Source organism: Halichoerus grypus, chromosome 1 (genome assembly GCF_964656455.1).
Source record: "Halichoerus grypus chromosome 1, mHalGry1.hap1.1, whole genome shotgun sequence".
NCBI lineage: Eukaryota > Metazoa > Chordata > Mammalia > Carnivora > Phocidae > Halichoerus > Halichoerus grypus.
This window is the reverse complement of record NC_135712.1, coordinates 177,706,797-177,733,389: the sequence shown is the minus strand read 5'-3', so window position 1 is coordinate 177,733,389 and position 26,593 is coordinate 177,706,797. Positions and strand designations below refer to the sequence as shown.

The 26,593-nt window shown below is 43.3% G+C and overlaps 1 protein-coding gene across 2 annotated transcripts in view; it reads left to right on the top strand.

Annotated features, from left to right (window-relative positions):
• GXYLT2 (glucoside xylosyltransferase 2) overlaps positions 1–26,593 on the top strand; it is a 97,263-nt gene that overhangs the window by 5,548 nt on the left and 65,122 nt on the right. For both annotated transcript variants that reach the window (XM_036111877.2, XM_078075984.1), the window contains exons 2-3: positions 16,348–16,540; positions 24,740–24,871. In XM_036111877.2, coding sequence (XP_035967770.2) covers positions 16,348–16,540; positions 24,740–24,871 — 325 coding nt within the window. The remainder of the gene's footprint in view (positions 1–16,347; positions 16,541–24,739; positions 24,872–26,593) is intronic.

The following is a 26,593-nucleotide window of genomic DNA, read 5'->3' as shown; positions in this document are numbered from 1 at the left end:
CCAGCACCCAGTTTCCTCTGTTATTAAAATCTTACATTAGTTTGATACATTTGTTATAATTAATGAACTAATAGTATAATTATTAATTTATAGTTTATTTACATTTCCTTAGTTTTTACAGAATGTCCCTTTTCTATTCCAGGATCCTAGCCACAGTAGCACATGATATTTGTTTCCTTTTTTTTTTTTTTAAAGATTTTATTTATTTGAGAGAGAGAGGGAGAGAGCACGAGGGGGATGAGGGGCAGAGGGAGAAGCAGGCTCTCCGCTGAGCAGGGAGCCTAACTCAGGGCTTGATTCTGGGACCCTGGGATCATGACTTGAGCCAAAGGCAGACGCTTAACTGACTGAGCCACCCAAGTGCCCCGCTCGTGGATATTTAGATGTTACATCTCCTTAGGCTCTTCTTGACTGTGGCAGTTTCTCAAACTTTCCTTGTTTTTGATGACTGTGGGAGTTCTGAAGAGTGCTGGTCAGATATCTTGTAGGATGCCCTACCACTGGAATGTGTCTGATCCTTTTCTCTTGATAGTACTAAGTTGTGGGTTATTTGGAAGAAAGCCCGGTGTGGTAAAGTGCCATTTTCATCATATCATATCAAATATATATGCTATCGACATGATTTATGACTGCTTTGGTCACCTGGAAGAGGTAGAGTTTGTTCAGGTTTTTCTACTGGCAACTTGCTCCCCCCACCCCTTCCATGCTATATACTTTATTATTTTTTTTTAAGATTTATTTATTTTAGAGAGAGAGAGTCTCAAGCAGACTCCATGCTGAGTGCAGAACCTGATGCGGGGCTCGATCTCACAACCCTGAGATCACGACCTGAGTGGAAAGCAAGAGTCGGTCGCTTAACCAACTGCAGCACCCAGGTGCCTCCATACTATAAACTTTAGAAGGAAGTCACTGCCCAGCCCACACCTGGGGAGTGGGCAGTGATGCTCTCCTTCCAGTGGAGACAGTGGAGTATCTATGTAAATTATTTGAAATTCTCCTGCATGGGAGATTTGATTCTTCTCCATTTGTTAATGTATTCAGTCATTGTATCAGTATGGACCTACGGATTTATATTTATTTTATACTTTGAGTTACAATCCTGTATGACTATCGTATTGCTGGAATTGTTTCTTTATTGGCCATTAGGAGCTCTTACAGTTGGCTTTTATTTTTCTTTGACATACTCCGATCAATCTGTTTTTGTTTTTTGAGCACTTCCTTACTCTCTGGCCCCACAGGATGCTCCAGGCTCATCTTCTATATTTTCTGCTTCATTTTTTGAATCAGCCATTTTTTCAAGGAGCCCTGATTCCTCTTACTGGAGAATGGTATTAGAAACCAAGATTTGGGTACGAGGCGTGCTTGTTGCTACTGGGATGTCATTTCTTTTAGATCCTCACAGCTGACAGAGCAAAACGTATGTGTTTATACTAACTGGCATATTTACACATATAAATATTTCCACATGTAATCATCTCTCTCTGTGTTAAGCTAAATATTACTACCTGGACCATTTTAGATTCCTTGCCTTACCTGTTGGGGAGAGAGCATGTTTTTGTTTTCCCAAACCCCAGTTTTCTCCCATCTCATTGGCTTTCATTGGTTTAAATGCCTGTGGTATGGGGGAGGAACCGGGAAGGAGTGGAGGGGTATTTTCTAAGAGTGACAAATAAATAAGATCAGACATCAAAAAAAAAAAAAAAAAAAAAAAAAAAAGATGGACGTTAAACCAAGCAAGGCCCAGCCCCTAGTTAGAGATGAGACTGTGGCCGTCACACCACCTGGGGGAAGGTAAGGTGGTGGGTGTCATGATTGGCTCCTGATCTCTGTTGCTCCCAGCCCGCTGCAGTCTGTGGGTGGACCGCACCTCCAGGAGGTGGAGTAAGCCAGGCATGGTCGTCCCCCCTTCCCCCTTCATGGTGTAGGCTGGTGCATGCAGGACTAAAATATGCAATACCCTCATTTCTCTGGCAACAGGTCCTGGTCCACAGGTGCTACCTGACCCACGTTGCCGGATCAGCCAGACGGAAGGACATATTTTATATTATTGGGCAAAAGATTCCGTATGCTAGATATGGTCATGGAAACAAATAGTCGCAGTTACTACTCTGATTCTTAGAGGACCAGCTTTAGGATGCAGCCATCGCTGTGAGCAGTAGAATAGAGAAAGTAGGAGAATTTGGATCCTTGAGGACATACTGAGCCCAAGAATCAACAAATCCTGACACCTGCCCTGTCTTGGGCCCTCCCGTTACATGCATTGGAGTTGAGGTGTCTGGTATTTTTCTCCAAAATCATCTTACCCAAACCAGATGGTTCTTTAAATCAAAATCTCACTGCTGTTAGTGGAGAGAAAGGGGAATGGTGGCAGGGGGACACATAGGAGAGGTGCATCTACCGCACCCTGGAACAGCCGTTATGTGCCCTTAACCTTGTCCCAGGTGGCAGGGGATCCCCAGGTGGTGGCAGGGGATTCAAGATAGGTCCTTGGGCCAAATTAGACCCTCTCTTAGGGATTTAAAAATTGGATCGGAGACAGTTTAAGGGCAAACTGTTTCTAGTGGCTAAGATTAAGGTATGAAATTCAGGATTGACTGCCATGTTTCCTGCATGTGGAGGAAGCTGGTCTGCATTGAGAGTATATGAACCCAATGTGAGAAGCAACACAAAGCCACTGTCGGGGCGGGGGGGGGCGGTGAGGTGGGGGGAGGCAAGTCCTGACGTTCCCAAGGCCAGCTTCCGCCCTTTGCTGGCTGGGCTGTTTCATCCCTTTCCTGGAATCCATGAACTGAGTTTCTTTCACTTACCACCACGGAGTTCTGACTAATTTGGGTATGTGGCACCTGCTTTTAACACCTTCACTAGGTTGAGTAAATAGTAGCTATATTGACACTAATCCCCCTACTAACTCATAGGTGAGATTCTTTGGAAGAAAATTTGAAAACAGATTTGTTTTCCTCGGAAATACTTCTCTTCATGTTATCTCACTGTGAGAAAATAAAAGACAAAATATTGTATGTTATATATATATTTACCACCCTTTCAAATATTTTTTTTAAAAACAAGAAAATAAGAGACTTTTGTGGAAGATGGAATTCATTTTGTGTTCTTTTCCAAATCTTCCCCAGCACTTGATTTATTTCAGATTCTGAAATTCTGAAAATTGCCCCCGGAAAGAGGAATTTCTTGACTTGATGCCTTTATTGGGACTCGGTGATTTTGTGTCAGCAAGAAGTGACTTGGTAGATTTGAAGGTGATGTTTTCATGTTTGCCCGTGCTCCCTCCCCTTGACCTCTTTTAGCAACACGATGGACTGAAATAGTCTAGTAGAAATTCATCATTGGTACAATTTAGAATCCAAGCTTTATGTAAGGAAGAGACAGTGGAGAAAACGTCATCCAAAATGTGACCCCGAGGAAACTGAGGTCCAAAGAGATAAAATAATAATAATGTACGTAAAGCACCTAGCGCAGGGCTAGCTCATGGTGGTCACTCAGCAAATGATTCCCTGTCCGAGTCCTGTTCTTGTCCACTGTTGTTTATTAGTTAGGAACTGAATCGTGACTAGGCCCAGCTAACGAGCTGAATTAGTCTTCCTCAGTAAATCATGGCTTTCTCATAAGCTCAATGATAAAATGAAGTAACACAGGTAAAATCCTGGCACAGAATGTAGCATGCCAGAAACTCTCAGCAAACGTGAGCTGGGACTCAGATGCAGATTAGGGCAGGCTTTTCTTGGATTATGACTTGAGGAAATCAAAACTCAGCTTCCATATATGATAACTAAGATACCAACCTCAGTGTTCTGATCCTCAGTAAAAGCTAAAGGAGTAGATGAGGGGGGACCATTGACTGCCTCTCGGGGACGTGGACTATGGTTCTGGAGAGCGTCAAGTTGGAATTGTGGCCCTCTCTAGCTCTGATGTCTACTCGAGGGCGGATAGCTTATGGTTTCCCAGCTCAGAAAAGTAGAGGGTGGGCGAAGAGTTCATGGGAATTAGGAAGTGTTCTCGGGGAACCCAAATGCAGAATTTTGTCCACAGACACTGCTATCTGGGGGTCTGCATCTCTGGTTGAGCTTGAAGATGCTCTGCGTTTTCCTCCTCCTAGTTTTGTGAGAATTACAAGGACCTCAGTTGTCTGACCGCCAGCCTTAAAGTAAGGAGCTTTGGTGTTCAGGTATCAGATTTTACCCCTCAGGGAGAATGCATTGTTAGAAATTGCTTTTACAGGAAACACAAGAGAAGTCGGAAACATATTGGAAATTGGCATTTTAGAAGAAACATTTAGTTTAAAAAAATGTAGAAAAACTTCAAATCTGGCTTGCAGTAAGATAGAATACTGACTAAAGTACCATGCTTTTTGCTGCTCTGCCTGCCTGTTTTTGTCATGGAATTAAAATATTTAGAGAAAAATGAAGGCTTCTGGTACATTTCAGGTTAGCATTTAAAAATAATGATGGTGGTGGTAACAACTGATATTTAATGATGACAAAATATGTCACGATATGGGGCATCTGGGTGGCTCAGTTGGTTAAGTGTCTGCCTTCGGCTCAGGTCATGATCCCAGACTCCTGGGATCAAGCCCTGTGTCAGGCTCCCTGCTCACTGGGGGAGTCTGTTTCTCCCTCTCCTTCTTCTCCTCCCACCCCTGACTTGTACTCTCTCTCTCAAATAAATAAATAAAATCTTTTTAAAAAATTAAGCCACAATACTGTATGAAGCGCTTCCCCATATTATTTCATTTCTTCCCTAACAACCTAAGAGGAAGGTACTATTATTGGTTAGGTCAGAACACTTTCAGTTGCAAGAGAAAGAGTCTTAGCTCATCAGCTTATACCACTTAGTCATAAAAGGCAATTTACTGGCTCATAAAACTGGAAAGTGCAAAAGAGATAAGGATTCCATCACAGGTGTATCCCAGATTTCTAGCTATCTTGCCTCTGCCTTCCATCTCTGCTGCCTTCTCTGTGGGCCACACCCTCACATGGGTGTTCTCCACATGAGAGTTCCAACAGATCTGGGCTTGCCTTCTCCTCCTTCAGTCACCGCTGAGGGAAAAACTTCATCCAACACGAGTCCCAGGGCTACCTCTGTTGACCTGACATGGAGCACACCATATCCGATCGCTGATGGCCATGCGTGGGGAGAGGATGATTCAGCCCTTCCAAACCTCATGGACTGAGAACAGAAGAGGAATGGTTTCCCCAAAAGAAAATTGAGGTGTTCTTACCAGAAACTCTTGGAAATGGGTGCTGGTAAGAAACACTAAAACCAAAAGCAGATGTCCACTATAATCAGTACGCCCATTTTACAGATGGGGAAACTGAGGGTCAGAAGTGGTTAAAGCATTTGCCCAAGATGGGGCAGCCAAGAGGCAGACCTAGAATTTGAAGCCAGGTCCATGTGCTTCGAGAGCCAAATTGCTTACCACCATGCTGTACTGGGGAACAAATCTTGAAATTTGAGCTATCTGATTGCTTTCTATAATCCCTTTGAAGAGGATCCTTCAATTAAATCTTTTTTATCTGTGAAGATATTTCCTATTTGTAAGGGAAAATAGGTTATAAAAATTACCCCTTTAAAACAAGTTTTTTATATATTTACATATTTATAGATACACATCCACATACATTGGGTGTAACTCTGGAAGATTATACCCATTATACTAAAATGTTAACAGTGGTTATGGAATTGGAATTATGGTACCCACCTTTGGCTTGTCTGTATTTTAAATTTATTTCTATGAGGAATGTATGCATTGCTTGTATAATTTATAAAATAAGTTAAAGTATATAAATTATCATAAAAATTAAAAATCCCTTCTTGGCTGAGGCCTTAGAGGATGGAAATTAGCTGGAGGGACCCATTTTTCCTCTCCTTCAGTTGGTCTTTCATGCTCTTTTTTGGGGCGATGAGCTAGAAGTGTCCACTTGCGGAACATGTAATCCTCATTCTTTTCCCTCGTATGTCACCAGGCATTTATTTCAAACTAGCACTGCTGGTTCATATTTTGCAATCTCAATAACATCTTAATTTGAGAAGAAGAGAGAGATGGAGAAATAGAATCTCCTGTGTGTCAGGAACAATCATGAGGGGAACAAATGAAAAGAGAATTAGTCCAGGCAGCATCACAGAGTTAGAGGGAGAGGAGTATATATAAATACACTTGTGCATGATGTCAGCTAACGGTGAATGCATGGATTATGAAGGTGCAGTTGGTAAAGGTGTGCACTGAGAGTCATGCCCAGGGAGGCTGTGAGTGCGGGGGCGGGGGAGGGAGCTAAAATCCAGTCCAGGCTCAGATCACTGAGCTGCGAGCCCTGAGTACAGATAAAGGGTTTATCTGCCCAGAGCAGGCTCCTTTTCTGAATCACTTGTGTGTGGCCCCAAACAGAGCATAATGATTAAAAGCGTGGGCTCTTAAGTCCAGCTCCCTGAGTTTGAATCCTTGCGCTGCCACTTACTAATCATAAAGCAGGTGTGTATGTCCAATAATGTCTCAAAGCAGACACGCATACAGATAGACACATAGACAAGATTGACCACTTCAGGCTTGGAACACCTACTACGTACTAGACCTAGACTTTGTTTAGGAACACAGCCATGTTTTTAAATATCATGATCCAAACTAAAAATATGCTATTCATAATTGAATGCACTTATCAAATAATTGTGTTATGCACTGTCCCTCCCCCAGCAGATTTTTGGCACTGGGTTGACACTATTCATATAATACCATGGCTGCAAGGCAAACGTCAGCTTCTCTGCCTATCTTGGAAGATTAATGCTACTTGATTTAACTCCAAACCATGGGTCATTAAAAGTGATTTAACTGTTAGCACAGTCCTTAGCGTCATGTCTGGGTTTCTAAAGTGAAGGCTCTACTCACAGCTCCTGCAGGGAAATTTTTTGTCAGGGGACGAATGTGTGCCCAGACCTGTGGTTTGCAGGGAACTTTATTCGTGCCTCTCGCTGTCAGCGCGTAGCATGGATCTAATTACCCATTACCAGACTCGCCTTCTAGAGGCTGAAGCAAGGTGTTTCTGTTTCTTTTTTTTTTTTTTTTTTAAGATTTTATTTATTTATTTGACAGAGAGAGAGAGCGAGAGCAGGAACACAAGCAGGGGGAGCGGGAGAGGGAGAAGCAGGCTTCCCGCGGAGCAGGGAGCCCGATGTGGGGCTCGATCCCAGGACCCTGGGATCATGACCTGAGCCGAAGGCAGATGCTTAACGACTGAGCCACCCAGGCGCCCTGGTGTTTCTGTTTCTAAACAGCTACTCTGGCCTCATCAGCAGGCCTTCTGCAGGTTCCGATAGCTATGGTTTCATCTGGTAGGATTCCACGTGGGAGGGAATCCATTCTTCCACCAGATGAGAGTATTTGATTTCTCAAGATTCATCTTCTACCATTTTTTCCCCAAATATTTCTATGTTTCCTTCCCTGTTAAAATGAGTTACCAACAGCACTGTTTTAGATTCTGTTTTAAAGAGCAGGGATTTTCTGTTAAGCCTCCATTGCCTGCCCGTATCACAGCATCAGGTTTACCTGAGTTAATTTAGCTTGTCAGTTACGGAGAAGCCCTGGTAAGAGGTAGCAGGAGACTGCAGAAAAGAGGGTCTGAGGAGAACCAGTTACTCACTTTAATAATTCAGTGTGTTTTGCAGTAATAGGCCACAAAGTAAATAGTACTACACATAAGAGCCGTATTTCATTATTTATTCACTCCAGAAATTGAAGTTTAATTAAGTCGCACTCTTGAGACTTTTAAGCGATGAAGGAGACGCCTCGTCTCGGACAGTGTGGGGCTGGTAAAGCTGCTTCTCCCTCTGAGCCTCCAATGAATATCATCTTCAGTTTGCACAGAGAGGGCTTGAGCCGGGACACTTGAGACAATGTTTTCCAAATGGCAGTCAATCCCACATCAGAGCCATCATTCTTACGATATGGCCACTACCAGTGTTAACTTGAAACATTAAAAAAAAAAAAATCTTTGTTAAACATAAGTGCATTTATTTATTTAATCGTAGCTTGATTGCAATACAATCCAAATACCCTTTCAAGATGTACAATACAGTGGTTTTTAGTTTATTTCCAGAGTTGTACAACCATTACCACACCGAATTTCTGAATATTTTCACCGCCCGAAAGAAAGAAACCCTGTGCCCATTAAGCCGTCACTCCACATTTACCCTCTTCCCCAGTCCCTGGTAACCACTAATCTGCTTTATGTCTCTCTGGGTTTTCCTATTGTGGACTTTTCCTTTTTTTTAAGATTTTATTTATTTATTTGAGAGAGAGAGAGTGAGAGAGAGCATGAGAGGAGAGAGGGTCAGAGGGAGAGGCAGACTCCCCGCCAAGCAGGGAGCCCGATGCGGGGCTCGATCCCTGGACTCCGGGATCATGACCTGAGCCAGAGGCAGATGCCCAACCACTGAGCCACCCAGGCGCCCCTTGTGGACTTTTCCTATCTATGGAATCAGAAATATGTGGTCTTCTGTATTTTCACAAGGTTCACAATTTACCGTGTTTAAGGTTCATAGATGTTGTAACATGCATCAGCACTTCATTCCTTTAATGGATGAATGATTTTTCATTTTATGAGTATGCCGCCTTTTATTTATCCATTCATCAGTTGGGGGACATTTGGGTTAGACTCTGGCTATTGTGACTAATGCTGCTATGAACGTTTGTGTGTAAGTTTATGTGTGGACATAGGTTTTCATTTCTCTTGCGTAGATACGTAGGAGCGGAATTGCCGGGTCCCGTGGTAGTTCTGTGTTTAACCAGAACTGTGGAACTGTTTTCCAAAGTGGCTGCACTCTTTTACAATCCCACCAGCAACGTGTGAGGGTTCTAATTTCTCCACATTCTAAGTATATTTATTTTAGGGGAAACTTTCTATCACTGCCACAAATTGTCGGTGGTAGCATAAATAGAAGGTAATCCTCGAATCCTACACTAAGAAGATGAAACAATATTGGTCATTTCTGACTTGGCTGTTGAAGGTTCTGTATCTGAGATCTGCTGTCTTTTTAGTTGAAAGGGAGGATCAGGTAACACTAGAAAGGTGTCCAAGACATGTTAGCACCAAGCTGAGACTTTCTTACTGACATTGTAGAGAAAGAACTGGGAATGGAATGGCTTTCTCACTCAGAGGCTCAAAGTGATTTGATGCGGTGTCTTAATGATAATTGCAGCTGAGACATCACCCTCTGGAACACGCAGAATTTGGAGGCACGGATGCCGTATGCAAGCCCGTCTCATCGTGTTTCAGCAGTCAGCTCCATGGTTATGTCATGCAAGTAACTCGGAGGTGGCAGGGGTCATGTTTGTTGTTTTGGGGGTTTTGTTTTTTCTCACGGTATGTGTTTTCTAACTCTTGGGTAAATTTCAGAAACTATCAAGGTTACTACATTCTTGGTAGGATAATAGCTATTCACCCAGGAATGTCATTTCTGGGAATGTAGTCGAAGGCCAAAAGAAAAGAAGAAAAAAAATCTGTTGGCTCACAGTTTAGTACCAGACTTTTTTTTTTTTTAATATGACAGAATAGTTGGAAACAACCAACGAAAGGGCAATGCTAATAAGCTCTGGTGTTTTCCTTGGATGGACTAGTAGTTAGCCAGTTACAATGATACGGCTATGAAGACTTAAAAAGTAACAAGAAAAGTAAAAGAATCAGATGAAAAATGTGGAATATGAGGTTGTAGGTACACTATTAGTACAGCTGTAAAAATATGTATTCAATGGAATATGGACCAGGACATAACATGCAAAGAAAGTTTTATAGGGCAAGACTTTTTTCCAGTTACCAGCATTAATATTTCAATATATATGTTTTATACATATATATGTATATATTTTTTAGAAAGAGAGAGAGAGAGAGCATGTGCATGCAGGGGGAGAGGGAGAGAATCTCAAGCAGGCTCCACGCCCAGCTCAGAGCCCGAGAAAGAGCTCAGTCTCATGACCCTGAGATCACGACCTGAGCCGAAATCAAGTCAGACAGTTAAATGACTGAGCCACCCCGGCACCCCTCTTTTATTTTTTTAATTAGAAGTGTACATTATATATTTTATTCTGATCTTTTTCTAAAGATAGAGATTTTGCTTGTTTACATTGCCTTAGATTGGTGGTATATACTGTGTCCTTGATATAAATTACATTGAAAGAATTTATAATCACCAGCTGAGGTAAGTTTTTGGAAGGAAATAAGCAAAGACCATGACAAAGAATAAAAGGGAGGGTGCTCCTTCGATGAGGTGGTCAGGGAAGCTCATTCTGCTGTTCAAAAAGAAGGAGGTGTCCATGCAAAGGGAAGAATATTCCAGGTGGAGGACACAGTAAAAGTCCAGGACGTGAGTGCAGCACTGGGTGTCTCAGGTAGAAAGAAGGAAAGGTGGTGGGTGCAGAAGTCCCCAGACTGAAGAGTCAGGAGGCAGGGAACATCTTCTAAACAGTGGTTGAAGTCCTGGAGAGTGCTGGGAGGAATTTTGTGAGCATAATGACTAACTCTTCATTGAGTTAAGAGCACTCTCGGGAAGCTGAGAGATGGTACCAACAAAGACAGAAGATAGAGTAGTTTTCATCCACAGATGTCACTATGAAGACACATCCCATGTCTAGGTGTGGCAGTGAAGAACAAGGAGGACACCAGCCCAGCTACTGTCCCGAGGCTCCTGGGGGAGGGGAGGAGGAGCAGCTTCCACATGGGGGTCTGCTGGGGAGGCGGCAACCTCACAAGGTAGCCATGTTTTCATTACGGCAAGATGTGAAGAGACTACCCTGAGAAAAGGCTGAGCATGGAGTGCGCTTTCCTGAGGGTGTGGGGGAAGATTTTGGGAGAGAAAGGAGAGGTGCTGTAGCCAAGAACTGTGGGTGATTGTGGTATAGCTGTATTAATAAGTAAACTCTAGGACCTCCCCCAAGACCCACTGATTAAGAATCTCTTGTGGCGTGGAGGTTTGCATATTAACAAGCACCTCCAATGACTGTGATGTGTGACCTGGGTAGGGAATCCCCTGCACTAGATGGTATCTGGTATCTAATCCAGCTACAAAACTGCAAGAGTGATGGGGCTTTGGATCAGGGCCCTAGCAGTGAGCAACAAGGAAGACATGGATTCAGTGAGCATTTCAAAGGCTGACTCAAGGTGAGAATATGAGAGAGGTGGAGCTAGTCAAAGGGGATTGGAAACATTTTTAAGCCCTACCTTAGGACTCTTTTTTTGATTGCTAAGCTGTTAAGTTTGTTTCCATGTGGCTTCAGCAAAAGGAAATGTGCTGGCTTAAAAATTGAACTGTCTGGGGGCGCCTGGGTGGCTCATTCAGTTAAGTGTCTGACTCTTGATCTTGGCTCAGGTCATGATCTCAGGGTTGTGAGATTGAGCCCCATGCTGGGCTCTACACCCAGTGGAGCTTAAGATTTTTCTCTCTCTGTCTCCCTCTGCCCCCCCTCCTACTTGTGCTCACTCTCTTTCTCTCTAAAAAAAAAAAAAAAAAAAATGGAACGGTCCTCAGTTATGGTCAGGTGCACCTGGATACACGTGCTTAAGTAGGGCCAGCAAAGATGTGACCTGCCATCTTTTGGCTCTGCTTCCTACTGTGTTGACTCCCATCCAGGCTCTACCAGTATGGCGGCCAAGATGGTTACCATCCGTCCCAGCCTTAACTGGAAGCTTCTCAAAATCCTGGACAGCAAGTGTCCACTCCAGTCCCCTTTTATAAAGTATAAATAAGAATAGTTAACCATCAGTCTGAGCAGTGCTACAATTCCCCACTGCCCATTCCCTTCCCAAACTCTGTCATTCAAGGGGTTAAGGAGTTTTAGGTTCATGAACTGGACTTTCCCTTGATCCTCGAAGGGTCTCAAGTGACATTTGAGCGGCGCTGTGTGTGCCGTCGGTAGGAGTGGGTGAAAGGCACACCATTTCAGTGCCCTTAAACTTGATTATTCATTTTGATCACAACACAAATGCTTACTACCTGAAGCCTGAGATTTTGAATGTAATGTGAGAGGTAATAGAGGGGGAGCAGGAAAGGTCTCATTAAATCCCAACCACTGATACTTGAACTGCCATCAGGAGAGGCCTTTATTTTTCTTTTTTAATACCTGTCACCAGACACCAAGGAAGGTTGCAGTCCCCAGCCCCTGCTTTTTGTGCTGTGCAGTCCCAAATCACGGAAGCCTGCAGAGAAGTAGCTTGCTATGCTGCAGAGGAGTGCAAGCTCTTTTTAATTAAAAAAAAAAAAGTTTTTGGGCGCCTGAGTGGCTCAACCAGTTCAGTGTCTGACTCTTGGTTTTGGCTCAAGTCATGATCTCAGGGTCATGAGATCGAGCCCCGCGTCAGCTCTGCTCAGGGCGGAGTCTACTTGAGATTCTCTCCCTCTCCCTCCCCCTCTGCTCTTCCCCTTGCTCACTAAAGCGCACATGCCCATGCACGCATGTACTCTCTCTCTCAAATAAAATCTTAAAAAAAAAAAAGTCATCAAATAGTTTGGGCATACAAAAAATACAGATAATAACATAAAGAATTTCTGTGTACCTGGCACTCATCTTAAGAAATAAAAATTTAAATCCCCAGAAATAACCACTATCCTGCATTTGATGTTTATCATCCTCATGCACGTTTACTTTTACTACATAACTCTGTGAACAACATGCAATGCTATTTTGCTTGTTTTTAAGTTTCATCTAAATGGTATCATTCTATGGGGCGCCTGGGTGACTCAGTTGGTTAAGCGTCTGCCTTCGGCTCAGGTCATGATCCCGGGGTCCTGGGATGGGGTCCTGGGATTGAGTCCTGCATCAGGGGAGCCTGCTTCTCCCTCTCCCTCTGTCCTCCAGGTCGTGCTCACTCTCTATCTCAATAAATAAATAAAATCTTAAAAAAAATTAAATGGTATCATTCTGTTGCTATCCTTTTGCAAGTTGCTTTTTTCTTCTTTGACCTTATGTTGATATTTGATATTCTGGTTTGTTCATTTTCACTGCCATGTAGTATTCCTCTTAAACATATTGCCTATGTTCATGATTCACCTATGTATGGACAGTAAAGCTATTTCCGGTTCTTCACTATTATAAACAGGGCTGCTGTGAGCATTCTTGAATGGGTCTTGTGCAAATGTGCAAGGATTTCTTCAGGTTATATATGTCGGCATAGAACTGGAGGGCTGGAGGGTGTCGTGCCTCTTCATTCCTGCTAGATGTTACCAAACGGAGGTCCAAAATGTTTGGGTTAACTTACACTGCCCCTGGCTATTTCTTTCTTTCTTTTGTTTAAGGCAGGGAGGGGCAGAGGGAGATGGGAAGAGAGAGAATCTTCAGCAGGCTCCACGCCCAGCACAGAGATCTCACAACCCTGAGATCATGACCTGAGTGGAAATCAAGAGTCGGACGCTTAGCTGCCTGAGCCACCCAGGTGCCCCACCCCTGGCTATTTCTGAGCTGTTCCCTGCCTTCATATCTACTCTGGAGCTTGGAATGGGTCAGCTTTTATTTTATTTCTTAAGTTTTGCCAATCTGAAAATAAAATGGAGTCCCTTTACTGTTTTAAAATTAGTATTTTCCGGGGCACCTGGGTGGCTCAGTCAGTTAAGTGACTGCCTTCGGCTCAGGTCATGATCCCAGAGTCCTGGGACCGAGTCCCGCATTGAGCCCTGCATCAGGCTCCCTGCTCCGTGGGAAGCCTTCTTCTCCCTCTCCCTCTGCTGCTCCCCCTTCTTGTGCTCTCTCTCTCTCTCTCTGTCAAATAAGTAAAAAAATAAAATCTTAAAAAAAAATTAGTATTTTCCTGATTACTAAGGTTAAAGCTTTTTGTTCATGTAGAAGCCAAATAGGTAAAGCTAAACTGGGCAAAATTATTTGGGACAGGGCAGTGGTTCGTATTTAAGATATCTGTGCTATTGCATTGATTGTGTTGGTACCTTTGGATGATTCCAGTGTTCCTAAATTTTGAGCATAATTTTAGGCAAACAAGTTTGCATGAAATCTCTTTTGTAGCATGTTTTGGCCAGTCTTTTGCCTTTTTTTTTTTTCTTTTTTACTTGACTGTGATTTTAGCGTTAACTGTGACACATCCTTCCCACCGTTTTACATAAGTTAGTTGGGAACTGGTTTTAATGGTGGGTCCGAAAACTCACCCACAGAGCTGAGGAAGAGAAGACAACTGAGTCCGTTCAGCAGGGGTCCTTGAATTTACCAGGCATGATCCTGTTTTAGTACCTTTGCTCTGACTGTCTCCTCTGCCTGGAATGCTCCTCACCCAGAAATGCACATGACTCACTTCCTCACCTCCTTCAAGTTGTCATCAGATTTCACCATCTCAGTGAGGACTTTCCCAACTCGGCACTGTATAAAAATATCTACCAGCCCAACAGCCACTGCTGCATCCCTCTCTGCTCAAGGGTGTATTTCCTTTGTAGCCCCTATCACTGGTTAACTTTCTATGTAAGTTACTAAGTTACTGCTACTTCCTTCTTTGTCTTTCCCCTGCCACCCTTAGAATACAGAAGGGCAGGCATCTTGGTCTTTTTCATTCACTGCTGTCTTCAGGTACCTAGAACAGTGCAAGGCACATAGTCCTCCGTATAGATTTGTTGATTAATACATGGTCTGAAGTAAGCAGGAAAAAGACAGCAGAGGAGAGCATTTCTGAGAGAGAGACACAGAGAGAGAGAGAGACAGAGAGAGAGAGACAGATGAGTGCCAAGACCTGGAGACAACCCAGCAGTCTGTTGACCAGAAACAAAAATGGATGGAGAGTAGGAGTATGTGTGACTATGGCTATGATTATGAATGGCTGTCCCCTGAGGCTGGGGATGCTGGAGGCAGTTACAAGAAATGTAAATAGCAGCCATGATCATCAGTTTGGACTCAATCTTGAGGGCAGCCAGGAGCCCTTACATTTATTTTAACCAAAAGAATAACACATTCCTATTTGCATTTTAGAAGAACGTCATTCTGGTGCCAAAAAGAAGAAATCAGAGGGTGGGAGTTAAAGGATAAGACTGGAGGTATGTGGCCCATCTAGAGAGCTGTCACAGTGGTTGAGGTGAAAGAAGCTGGTGGCCTCATCGGGTAGCAGCAGGGGGATGAAGAGAAGTGGATGACAACTTTGGGAGATACTTAGGACATCTCTAAGTGCTGTTCTGTGATCTGTGAAATCAGTGGAATCTGAGTATCTCTTGCGTCTGAGCTTCGCTGAGCTTCCACTAAGCACGCTCTTAAGTAATCAAATTGGAAAGCTGTCCGACGTGCTCCACCCACATCTTCACCTCTCCTTCTGGTGAAAGAAATCTGGAGCAAGACTGCCATTATTCAACAGAGCAGTGGGTAATGGAGCAGTGCACTGATTGGACTGGAAGGTTTTGGAAGGAAGGTAGCATTCCATGTCCAAGTTTCCCTGGCCTCCAAGTCTTTTGTGCAAGTAAATTAGTTTCATTCGTCTCAGGGCACCTTTTCCAGGCCAACTCCTTCCAACTTGCCTGCAAATGTCTCTCAGTGGTGTGTTTGAGGCTTGGCTACGTCTCCTTGTCTGGAACAAATCTTTTATTGCGAGGAAATAGCTGGATGATGATTCTGGACCCTTGGACCCTATTTCCCTCTCAGCTGTTGACTCAGTATTTAATACCTTGGTCATTTTCAGCTTAACCTGCCTCCTCTTCTGCCTGTTTCTCATTAATACGACTCACATACTGGAAGCCGAATTTCAAACCTACCACCTCAGCAAGTTTGAGTGAGACAGTTAGGGTTAACACCTGTTTCTCAAGACTCTCCAAAGATGTGATGGAGGCACATATGTTATTTTCTCTGCTCACCTCCCAGACTCGCATGATTTTCCTTTGGTGTGGTGGTCATGCATTCCACCGCAACCTAAAACCATCCAGATGATGGGAATATCATGTTGCTCGTTTCACATGGGAAAGCCACAACCCACCCTCGTCTTGTCCATGTTGCATTCAAATCTAATTTGCGTGGCCCGTGTGAGTGTGAGCAGCACAGCCCCTGTGTCAGCTGCTGGAAATTTAGCAGTGCTATTTCCAAACACGGGCCATCCGGCAGCCAGCAGGCGCTCGACAGCTGAGTGGGGCAGAAAAAGTCTCAGACACCTATGGCCGTCCAAACAGTGACTCATGCTGCTATTGCCAGGATAAATATGGGAATAAATGGTATTTTTCTCTAAGCAGGGAGAATTGTCAAAATGCTTATCACTTTATAAAATATAACAGATTGTGCCTGTTCATGTTTTGAAATGTTCCAACCATTCACTAGCTGGGTGTGTGTGTGTGTGTTTAAATTTTATGAGTTTATTAATAGCTTTAACTTGTTTTGCTTCTTCCTAGGAGGCCTGGAGAACTCAGGAGTTTTCAGGCCGGGCTGCCTCCGGAGCTCTGGATCCACTTGGCCGTGGTGGCCTGCGGCAATCGGCTGGAGGAGACCCTGGTCATGCTCAAATCCGCCATACTCTTTAGCCACAGGAAGATCCAATTCCACATCTTCACGGAAGACTCTCTGAAGCCTGAGTTTGATAAGCAGGTGAATTTGTGGAAATGGTGGTGCCACAGTTAAGGAGTGCGTGGACAGACTGCATTGTGGGAGATGCGTATCCCCTTCACTAATGTGATTCACTAATTTTCGCGGCAGACTCTGCTGTGTGACCATACGCTTGACTCTGAGCCTTGCTGTTCTCATGGGTCATTTAGGGATACTTACACCTACCTTACAGAGATAGTATAAGGGTTCTATGAGATGATACACTTGAAGCACTTGACCCGGGGCTTGAGCCCTCTGGTGTAATTACATGGCTCTCGTGTAGGGGCCAGGTAGCTGTCTATAAATTCTCTTTATATAGGTTTTTTGAATGACAAGTAATAAATGTTCATTAAAATAAATTCAAATGATATAGATTTCGTACATTAAAAGGTAGGAGTCCTTGGTACCCTCAGTCCCACACAAGAAACTATCAGAGTTAGCAATTTTGAGTTACTCTTTCATATTTTTTTCACATACAGGTGTGTGTTTGTGTGTGTGTTTTTCTGTGTGGATGTATGTATATGTGTGTAAATGTATATTTGTATGTATGTATAAACATATACCTCTATAGCACATACAGTTGTACGTGCCCAGATTAACATGTATTTCTTTTAAAGATTTTTTTAAAATTTATTTGAGAGAGAGAGTGAGAGCACAAGCAGGGGGTAGGAGCAGAAGGAGAGGGAGAAGAAGGCTCCCAGCTGAGCAGAGAGCCCCACATGGGGCTCCATCCCAGGACCCCAGGATCATGACCCGAACCGAAGGCAGACACTTAACTGGCTGAGCCACCCAGGTGCCCCTGTATTTCTTTTATAAAATCAAGTTTATTCTCTATGTGTCGTACTGGGACTTGCTTTTCCTCCCTTAAAACCATATTGTCAGCATCGTTCCAGGTCAGGACTCAGACATTCTTACCTCGTCTTTTCTGGTGACCGTATAGTATTTTATTATGTGTCTGGATCCCTGTTGAGTTGACTATTCCTATACTGAGGAACAAGTACTGATTTTTTTGTCAGTACAGTAGGAGAGCTTTGGAAGTACCTCTTCTCTCCAGTCTGGGTACGTGTGTGCCTTTGCAGACCAAGCTTTGCTTTGTTTTGGACATTTGCTCTTGTGGTAGGGCCTTGCGTGCTGGTAGAGGGAGAAGCGGTTCATTTTGTATCCACGGACTTGGGTCAGCAGACCACCTCCTGGCCCCAGGCTGGCTACACTAATGAGAAAGGCCAAAGAAGCCTATTGGGCAGAGAAAGGTTGCTAACAGAAAGCTAGAAAACGGGTTATGTTTCCTAAAGAAAAATATCCCCATGGCATCGTCACCAGGAGAAGCCAGCTTGTCTAAAAGCTTTGAAATTGACTGGAAAATGCCTTGAAAAAAGATCCGAGTCAAGGGAAAGGGAAGAGATTGGCACATGCATGGTTTGTTGTTCCGGAGCTGTGGTGAAAGGGGATGATGATGACAATTACCATTGATCAAGGGCTTCTGATTTATGACTTACCCCTCCTTAACCCCCACCTGAAGGCAGCAATCATGTCCCTCTTTTGCAAAGAGTTTTAGCGATTTGCTCATCAGGTGTCGGTTCAAGGTCACAGCCTCGAACCTCCATGAGCTCAACCAGTGTACATACTACCTCTCCAACTAGTAGGTAGAAGACTCATCTGCTCCCCTGTATGCTTGCTGCCGGATCTCAGGCAAACCTTGTGGCCTCTCAGAGCTTCAGTTTCCCTGTCTGTAACCTGAAGCAAGCAACACTGATAAAAGAGCTAAGGTATCTGGAATCAGGATAGGCTAGGTCAGGCTGCCTTAACACCTCCAGAAAAGCTCAGAGACTTTCCACGTGCCTACTGCTTGTCTCACACAGGCACTTAGGTCTGGGACTGAAGATGACAAAGACTATTCATGCTTTTTTTTTTTTTTTAAGTTTATTTATTGTTTTTGGTAATCTCTACACCCAACATGGGGTTTGAGCTCAAGACCCTGAGGTCAAGAGTCGCATGCTCTTTCGGTCCAGCCAGCCAGGCGCCCCAAGACTATTCATGCTTTGAGTTGCACCTGCTGGAACACTTGGCCTCTAAAGTTCTTGGGATGCCATGCAGGAAAGAGAGAGACAAGGGATCACGACTGTGCATTTCACTCCCTCAGCTTGACAGTGACACGAGTCTTTTCCACTCACATTGAGCTGTCCAGAAGCAGTCACAAGGCTCACCCAACGGCAAGGGGCTGGGAAGTGCTCGGTGTGCAAAAAGGGAGGAAACTGGCTGTGGACAAATTCTAGCACTGTCTTGCACAGTATCCATCTAACAAGTATTTATCGAGTACCCACTGGGTGCTAGAGGCTGGGACATGAGGATGGAGCAGAACAAAATAGAACTGAACTTAAAGAAGGTGAGGGGAAAGAAGGTGTGGCCCCACCTTCTGTTATTCACACCCTACTGTACTTCCCTCCTTCGCTGCCCCAAGCATTGGGCTGTGTGACCAACAACATAGGGAAGATGCGATGCTGTGTCAGTTCTGAGATCCCGTTTAAAAAGGCACCACGCTTCCTATCTTGTCTGCACTCACTTTCTTGCCTGGATCACCTGCTGGGGGATAAGCCACTTTCATGTCAGAGCAGCCCTCGGAGAGATCTACGCAGTGAGGAATCAGGGCTTCTTGTGACACTCACGTGAGGGAGCTCGGAGATGGAACCTCCCGCCCCACCAAGCCTTCAGATGACTATAGCCCCAGCCAGTAGTTGGACTATACCCTCGTGAGAGGCCCTGAGCCAGAACAACCCAGCTTGCAGATTTTTGACCCTAAGAAACTACATGAGAGAATACGTTTTTGTGGTTTTGAGCCACTGAGTTTTGGGGATAACTTGTTAAAAGGTAATAGCTAATACATATGCATCTATATACATCATATGTATGCACATACAAAATAGAGTATGCTACATGTAATGTTCACGTGACATTTGAGGCTAGGGCATAGAAAGAATATAGCTTCTGCCCGGCTTTGTTGGGATGCCTGCCCCAGGAACCTGGCCAGCATGTGGTGAGGAAGCCCACACTAGCCCATATGGAGAGATTGTGTGGAGGGACCCACTCAGAGAAGAGCTGAGGTCCCCAGCCCATAGCTGGCCTCAATTGCCAGATGTGTGAATGGACTAGCATTCAGATGATTCCAGCCTCCAGCCTTCAAAGCTTCTTGCCGAGGCCCCAGACATCATGCAACAGTGTAAGCCGCCCCTTCTGTGCCTTGTCCGAATTCCTGATCCATGGAATCTGTGAGCATTATATATGTTTTTTTTTTTCTTTCAGATTTTATTTATTTATTTGACAGACAGAGACACAGCGAGAGAGGGAACACAAGCAGGGGGAGCGGGAGAAGGAGAAGCAGGCTTCCCGCGGAGCAGGGAACCTGATGTGGGGCTTGATCCCAGGACCCTGGGATCATGACCTGAGCTGAAGGCAGATGCTTAACGACTGAGCCACCCAGGCGCCCCTAGATGGTCATTTTAACACTAAGTTTGGGAGTAATTTTCTGTGAGCCGTGGTAATTGGCACATTATAAGTTGGGAACTAAATTGTGTGGGAAAATCATTGAATTTGAAAAATCATTTGAATTGCTCTGGTGACTTTATCCCTGTGATGGCTCCTTTCCTCGGGTCTTTGTTAGACCAGTGGAGCTCAACTAACAAAGGAAACTGTAATAGGGTGTTAAAAGACAGGCAGGGCATCTGGCCTCATCCCTTTCTTTTCCGTGCAGGGATTATAAGTGTAAAGTTTAGATATAAAACCTTGTCTCTTATGGAAGTCACAGAGCTTTCCTCCGTCTCAACCGTTTCAGTGGAAGGGCAGATGATCCTTGCTCTGTTATTGCAGAGCAGACCTGTGAGGCTGAATCACGTGATCTCTTTATTCTTTCATCCCACAAAGATTCTTTGGAACATCTCCTGTACCTTGTTAGCCCTCAAGTAGTAGGGTGGCAGCAGCAGGTTTGTGTGTAACCCCAGGAGATGCTGGTATGGAGACGCAGGGTCGTCCATCCTTCGCGAGGGTCTCACTTCCAACACTGAGGCATTGTGGGAATATCCAGTTTCTTTTTTTTTTTTTAAGATTTTATTTATTTATTTGACAGAGAGAGACACAGCGAGAGAGGGAACACAAGCAGGGGGAGTGGGAGAGGGAGAAGCAGGCTTCCCGCGGAGCAGGGAGCCTGATGCGGGGCTCGATCCCAGGACCCTGGGACCATGACCTGAGCCAAAGGCAGATGCTTAACCAACTGAGCCACCCAGGTGCCCCAGAATATCCAGTTTCTTGTGATAACTTCCTGTGAAGCTCAAGGCCACATATCTCAGGATAAAAACAAAACAAAGTGCCAGTTGACCTCATGATTCCTCTGGAAACTGCTTTATGGGTGAATTCTACTCTATTGAAGTAGAATTTTTTTTTAAATTTTTAAACCATGTAAGTACAATATGTCTGGAGCTATTTACCAAGTATAATGTAGATATTTAATATTTTGGAGTCTCATTTATTTTTGTCATCTCTCAATATAGGAGCTGAAAATGCCAGCTGGTTGATTTCCTAGCCGCTCCTGGCAGCTCGGGAATCAGACATGTGCTTTAGGTTTGGCACATCTATCAGGAAAAACTGGGACACTGAAGGGGGCGGGGATAACCACCAATCCATTCTGGTGATGGGTGGGTCCAGGAGGATGGCAACACCCTGTGTGAGTGTGTATGTGTGTGTGTGTGTGTGTGTGTCCTCTGCCACGGGAAGAGGTGTTGAGAACTTCCAGTGGCTGGAGCTGATATACAATTCAAATACATGCATTGAAACAAATGTAAATGGACTGAACATTCCAGTTAAAAAGACACAGATTGGCAAAGGTAGATAAATCCTTCTAGAAGATCAAAGAGTCAAGGAAACCAACAGACCAAGGGACCTTCCCATTCTCCTTCCAGGGCTGATTTTGGGCTGATGTGGCAAGGCACAGTTGGACTCAGCATCTGTCCCTGGTGTCCATTCTGATGGGTCAGTGTTGTCGCACGGAGTGTTTATGGCCAGAGGCAGTTCTGATGAGTCAGTGCAGTGTGCTGGTGTTTTTGCCTGGCATGGGTTCTGATCGGTCAGTGGCCCTCAGAAATCACTTATCAAATACTTTGTCACTCCTCCTCTTTCTCCTTCTGAGATTTCTCTCTCATATATCCATCTCAAAGTTGTAAATTTAAAGCATGATCAGTGGTATGTTTCTTCAAACATTTTTATGTGACTGTATAAGCAATATATGTACATTGTAAAAAAAAAAGTCATAAGATTATAAATTAAACAAATCAACCATCCTAATGGTCAGGGAGAGCAATCTTGGTAGATTTACTTATATTCCTTTTCTTTTCATATCAACATCAGAAATGGGATCATCTTCTATATTCCCTTTTATATCACTGAGTTTTGTATTACTGAATTTCTTCTAAAACTGGGGTTGTCCAGCTTTTTCTGTAAAACACCAGACAATAGCTTTTTTAGGCTTCTCAGGCTGTGTGGTCTTGTAGCTATTCAACTCTTACATTCAGCGTAAAAGCTGCCATAGAAATATGTACACAATTAGGTGTGACAGTGTTCCGATAAAACTTATTTATGGACACTAAAATTCAGATCTCATGTGACTTCCACATGTCACAAAATATTACTCTTGTTTTTACTTTTTTCAGCTATTTAAAAGTGTCTAATCATTCTTGGCTTGTGTGCTTTTTGTAGCCAGCTGGATTTGGTCCTTGTCCTACCAACGGTTTGCAAACCCTTACTGTAAGATGTTGTCGCTAGTTCCTGCATGATATTCTCTTATGTAGACATACCCCGGAGCTTATATAACCAAACTGCTGTTTAGGTTGTTTCCAACTTTGCTCTGTTACCGACAACATTATGGTAAACTACCTTGTCATAAATATGAATGGACTTTGGGAATTTTTTCTTAGAAGTAGAACTATTGTGTCAATAGGGAAACATTAACTCAAAAACTTAAGAAGATACACAGATGGCAGATAAGCATACGAAAGGAGGCTCAACATCTCTGCATACGTCATTGGGGAACTGCAAAGGAAAACAATGAGATACCACCACACACCTATTAAAATGGCTAAAACCCACAACACTGACAATACAAAAATGCTGCCAATGATGTGCAGCAACAGAACATCTCACTCATTGCTGGTGGGAATGCAAGATGGTACAGCCACTTTGGAGAGCGTTTTGACACTTTCTTAGAAAGCTAAATGTGGACTGACCATACCATCCAGCAATCGCACTCTTTGGTATTTACCTAGATGAACTTAAAATTGTCCGCACAAAATCCTGCACATGAATGTTTATATCAGCTTTATTTGTAATCACCCCAAACTGAAAGCAACCAAGATACGCTTCTATGGGTAAATGTATAAACAAACCGTTGTATATCCATACAATGGAATATTATTCGGTGATAAAAAAATAAATAAGGTACCCATCCACCAAAAGACATGAAGGAACCTTCAGTGCATATTGCTGTGTACAAGAAGACAATCTGAACAGGCTATATACCGTATGATTTCCACACTATCACATTCTGGAAAAGGCAAAACTAAGAGATAATAAAATAATTAGTGGTTGTAGGAATTCAGTAGGAGGGAAGGAGGAAGGGGTGAATAGGTGGAACAGAGGAGATTTTTCGGGTGCTGAAACTATTCTGTAATGGTAGATACCTGACATTATGCACCTGTCAGAGTCCATAGAATGTACAACACAAAGAGTGAACCCTAAAGTAAGCTATGGACTTTACTTACTAACGTATTGATATTGGTTTATCAGTTGTAACAAACATACCACACTAATGCAAGATATAGGTAACGGGAAAGTGTGCGGGTGGGGGGAGAGAATGGGGGAAGGGTAGATGGGAACTCTGTGCTTCCTGCTCAGTTTTCCTGTAAACATACAACTGCTCTAAAAAATAAAGCTCATTACTTAATTTTGTTATGATATTAACATATGCAAAGAAAATAATATATACTCACTGGAAGAGTTCTAAAGAACACAGAAGGGCGCCTGGGTGGCTCAGTCGGTTAAGCGTCTGCCTTCAGCTCAGGTCATGATCCCAGGGTTCTGGGATCGAGCCCTGCTTCCGGCTCCCAGCTCCGCGGGAAGCCCGCTTCTCCCTCTCCCACTCCCCCTGCTTGTGTTCCCTCTCTCTCTCTGTCTCTCTCTGTCAAATAAATAAAATCTTGAAAAAAAAAAAAGAACACAGAAATAGAAACTTAGAAAATGAAACCACCACCACCACCGCCTCCACAGGTGTCCACTTTTAACAGTTTAGTGTCGGGGACGCCTGGGTGGCTCAGTTGGTTAAGCATCTGCTTTCAGCTTGGGTCATGGTCTCGGGGTCCTGGGATTGAGCCCCACGTTGGGCTCCCTGCTCAGCAGGGAGTCTGCTTCTCCCTCTCCCTCTGCCTGCCGCTCCCCATACTTGTGCTCTCTCTCTCTGTCAAATAAATGAATAAAATCTTAAAAAAAAAAAAAAGTTTAGTGTCTATCTGTCCAGATTTTTCTCTCCGTATAAAATATACATGCATATATTTTCCCTTTAAGACAGAAACATAGAATTTTTTTGCATTTTGCTTTTTATTTTTAATAATAAACATTTTCATTTATAATAAATTTTATAATAAATTTATTTATTTAAAATTATATAAATTTTATAATAAAATGTTATTTATAATGAACATTTTTCCTTGTTAGCACATATAGATCTAACTTTAGTTTGTTACAATAGTCTGTTGTATAGTTCTATCATAATTAATTTTCTCAATTCCTAATTATTGAGCATTTGGTTTGTTCTCAAGGGTTGTTTTTTTTTTAATTACAAACAAGGCTTTGTTGAAAGTCTTGTGCCTTTATCTTTTGGGGTTGGTTGTTCTCAATTTCCAAATTGCCCTCTTGGAAGTTTATTCAAATTTGTACTCCCCTTGTAGTGTTTATGTGCCAGTCTCCTAACATGTTTGACAACTCTAGATGTTATTTTTTTTTCATCCTAGCCATAGTCTTTCATTCATTGAGCATTAATCATGGTGGTGAAGTTAGACTTTCTATGTAGGTCGCCTGAATAATTTCCATTTGAACATCCAGGAGCTTCAGGTGTTTTCCATTTCTCTGGGGCCTAATCACCCTCCCCTTGTCTTCCTTGTTTTTCAGTTACGACAGTGGCCTGACTCATATACAAAGAAGTTTGAGCACAGAATCTACCCCATCACGTTTTCGGTTGGAAACCCTCAGGAATGGAAGAAATTATTCAAACCCTGTGCTGCTCAGAGACTCTTTCTTCCGGTAGGAACACGAGCTTTTAATAAGATGCTGCTCAGGAGAGAATTGTTCTTGGAAACATGGTGAAATTAACTGGTGTGTGTTTAAAGACATTTTACTTAGAGCTGAGAATGTGTTTCTCTTGGATTCTGTAATTGATTCTCTTAGTCTTCCAGGTATAGAGGATTCTTGTGTTCAAGAAGTTGTCTGTCCCAAAGATTGAGGGACTGAGAGCATCCAAAGCATGTCTTGGATTATGGGTCTTTGTGACTTTGGTTCTACCTTTACTAGCTGTGTGAACCTCAGTAAATCCCCCCACCTTCACTAGGCCTCATGTTCCTCCAGAAGCTTGGCACATAGTTGGCTCTCAATAAATGTTAGCTTTGATTATTATTACTTCTCTTATAACCATAACCATTGCCAGATGCTAGGGAATAATTCAAAAGAGGTCCAGAGTTCCAGTTCAGCCTCTCAGTTTTGAATTTTTTAGTTAAATATATTTGTTACCTTTTTAAAAATCCTAAATAGAAAAATCACTGAAGATATATCAAGACTGGAATATCATGGAGCAAAGATGGCAGCTTTGACTTGTCAATTGCAGTCTTGACATTTGTGAGTGATCTGTACCTTCAGCAAACGTTTACCCAGTGCCCATTAGGTTCTAGGCCCTGGGTTAGTGATAGCAATATGGCGGCAAATGAGTCGGCCACAGCCTTGCTCCTTTAGAGTTTGAGCCTAGCATTGAACAGGTAATTGGAAGTATGATCTGTGTTGAAGTCTCATGGATATATGTAATTTGGAGTTCCATACTGGTCAGTGAGAGGTCATAGAAGGATCTTTTGGTACATGGCATTTATGCTGAGGCATGAACGCAGAAGAAGCAGGGATCACTGAGTGATAAGGGCCTGGTTGGTAATGAGAGAGAAGAGGGTACCAAGCAGATGGAACAATATGTTCAAAGGCCTGAGTTGGAAAGGAGCATGCTTGAGAAACTGCAAGAAGGTAGAGTAACCAGAAAATAGGATGACATGGGATTAACGAGGTCCGCAGGGGTTGGATTGTCTGGTCTTTGTGTTAAGGACTTTGAGAAGCCATTGACTGCTTTCTGTTATGCAAGTGGGCTGATCTGGCTTGTGTTTTAAAGAGTACGCCCTAGTTCATTGCAGTGTGGACAGTGGAATCACTAGGCCAATTAGTGATGATTTGAGCTATGTTGAATGCCTTAAAAATGGATTCAGAACCTGCCTGAGAAAGAGAATTTACCAGTCCTCACGACTAGCTTGTAAGAGTTGAAGGGGAGTGAGGTGAGAAGGATTTCACCCAGGTCTCTGACCTGGACAACCAGTAAGGCTAATCTGTTTGAAATTGCCAATAATCAGCTATTGTGAGCTATGACAAAAGGCAGTTTGTTATGGTTCATCATACTCAACGGATGATGGTCTTTGGAGAGATGGAAAAGACAGGAGGATGACCAGTTTTCATGGGATGAGATGCGCTTAACTTGGGTCATATTTTGATTTTGAGGTGCCTGGGAGATGGCCATGTGGAGAAGTCTTACCATCAAACCCTAAATGGCAAGTGGCCCTTTTAACATTTCCTACCCAGAACCTATGAGAAGACTGAGCTCAGCCTGACTGTACTCTTGGTACCTATCTGCACAGGTTTACTCATTCGTTAAATGACCTGTTTGTCACACGCCACAGACCATCATCTGAGATGGGATTCATTGCATAAAAGTGTGGGTAA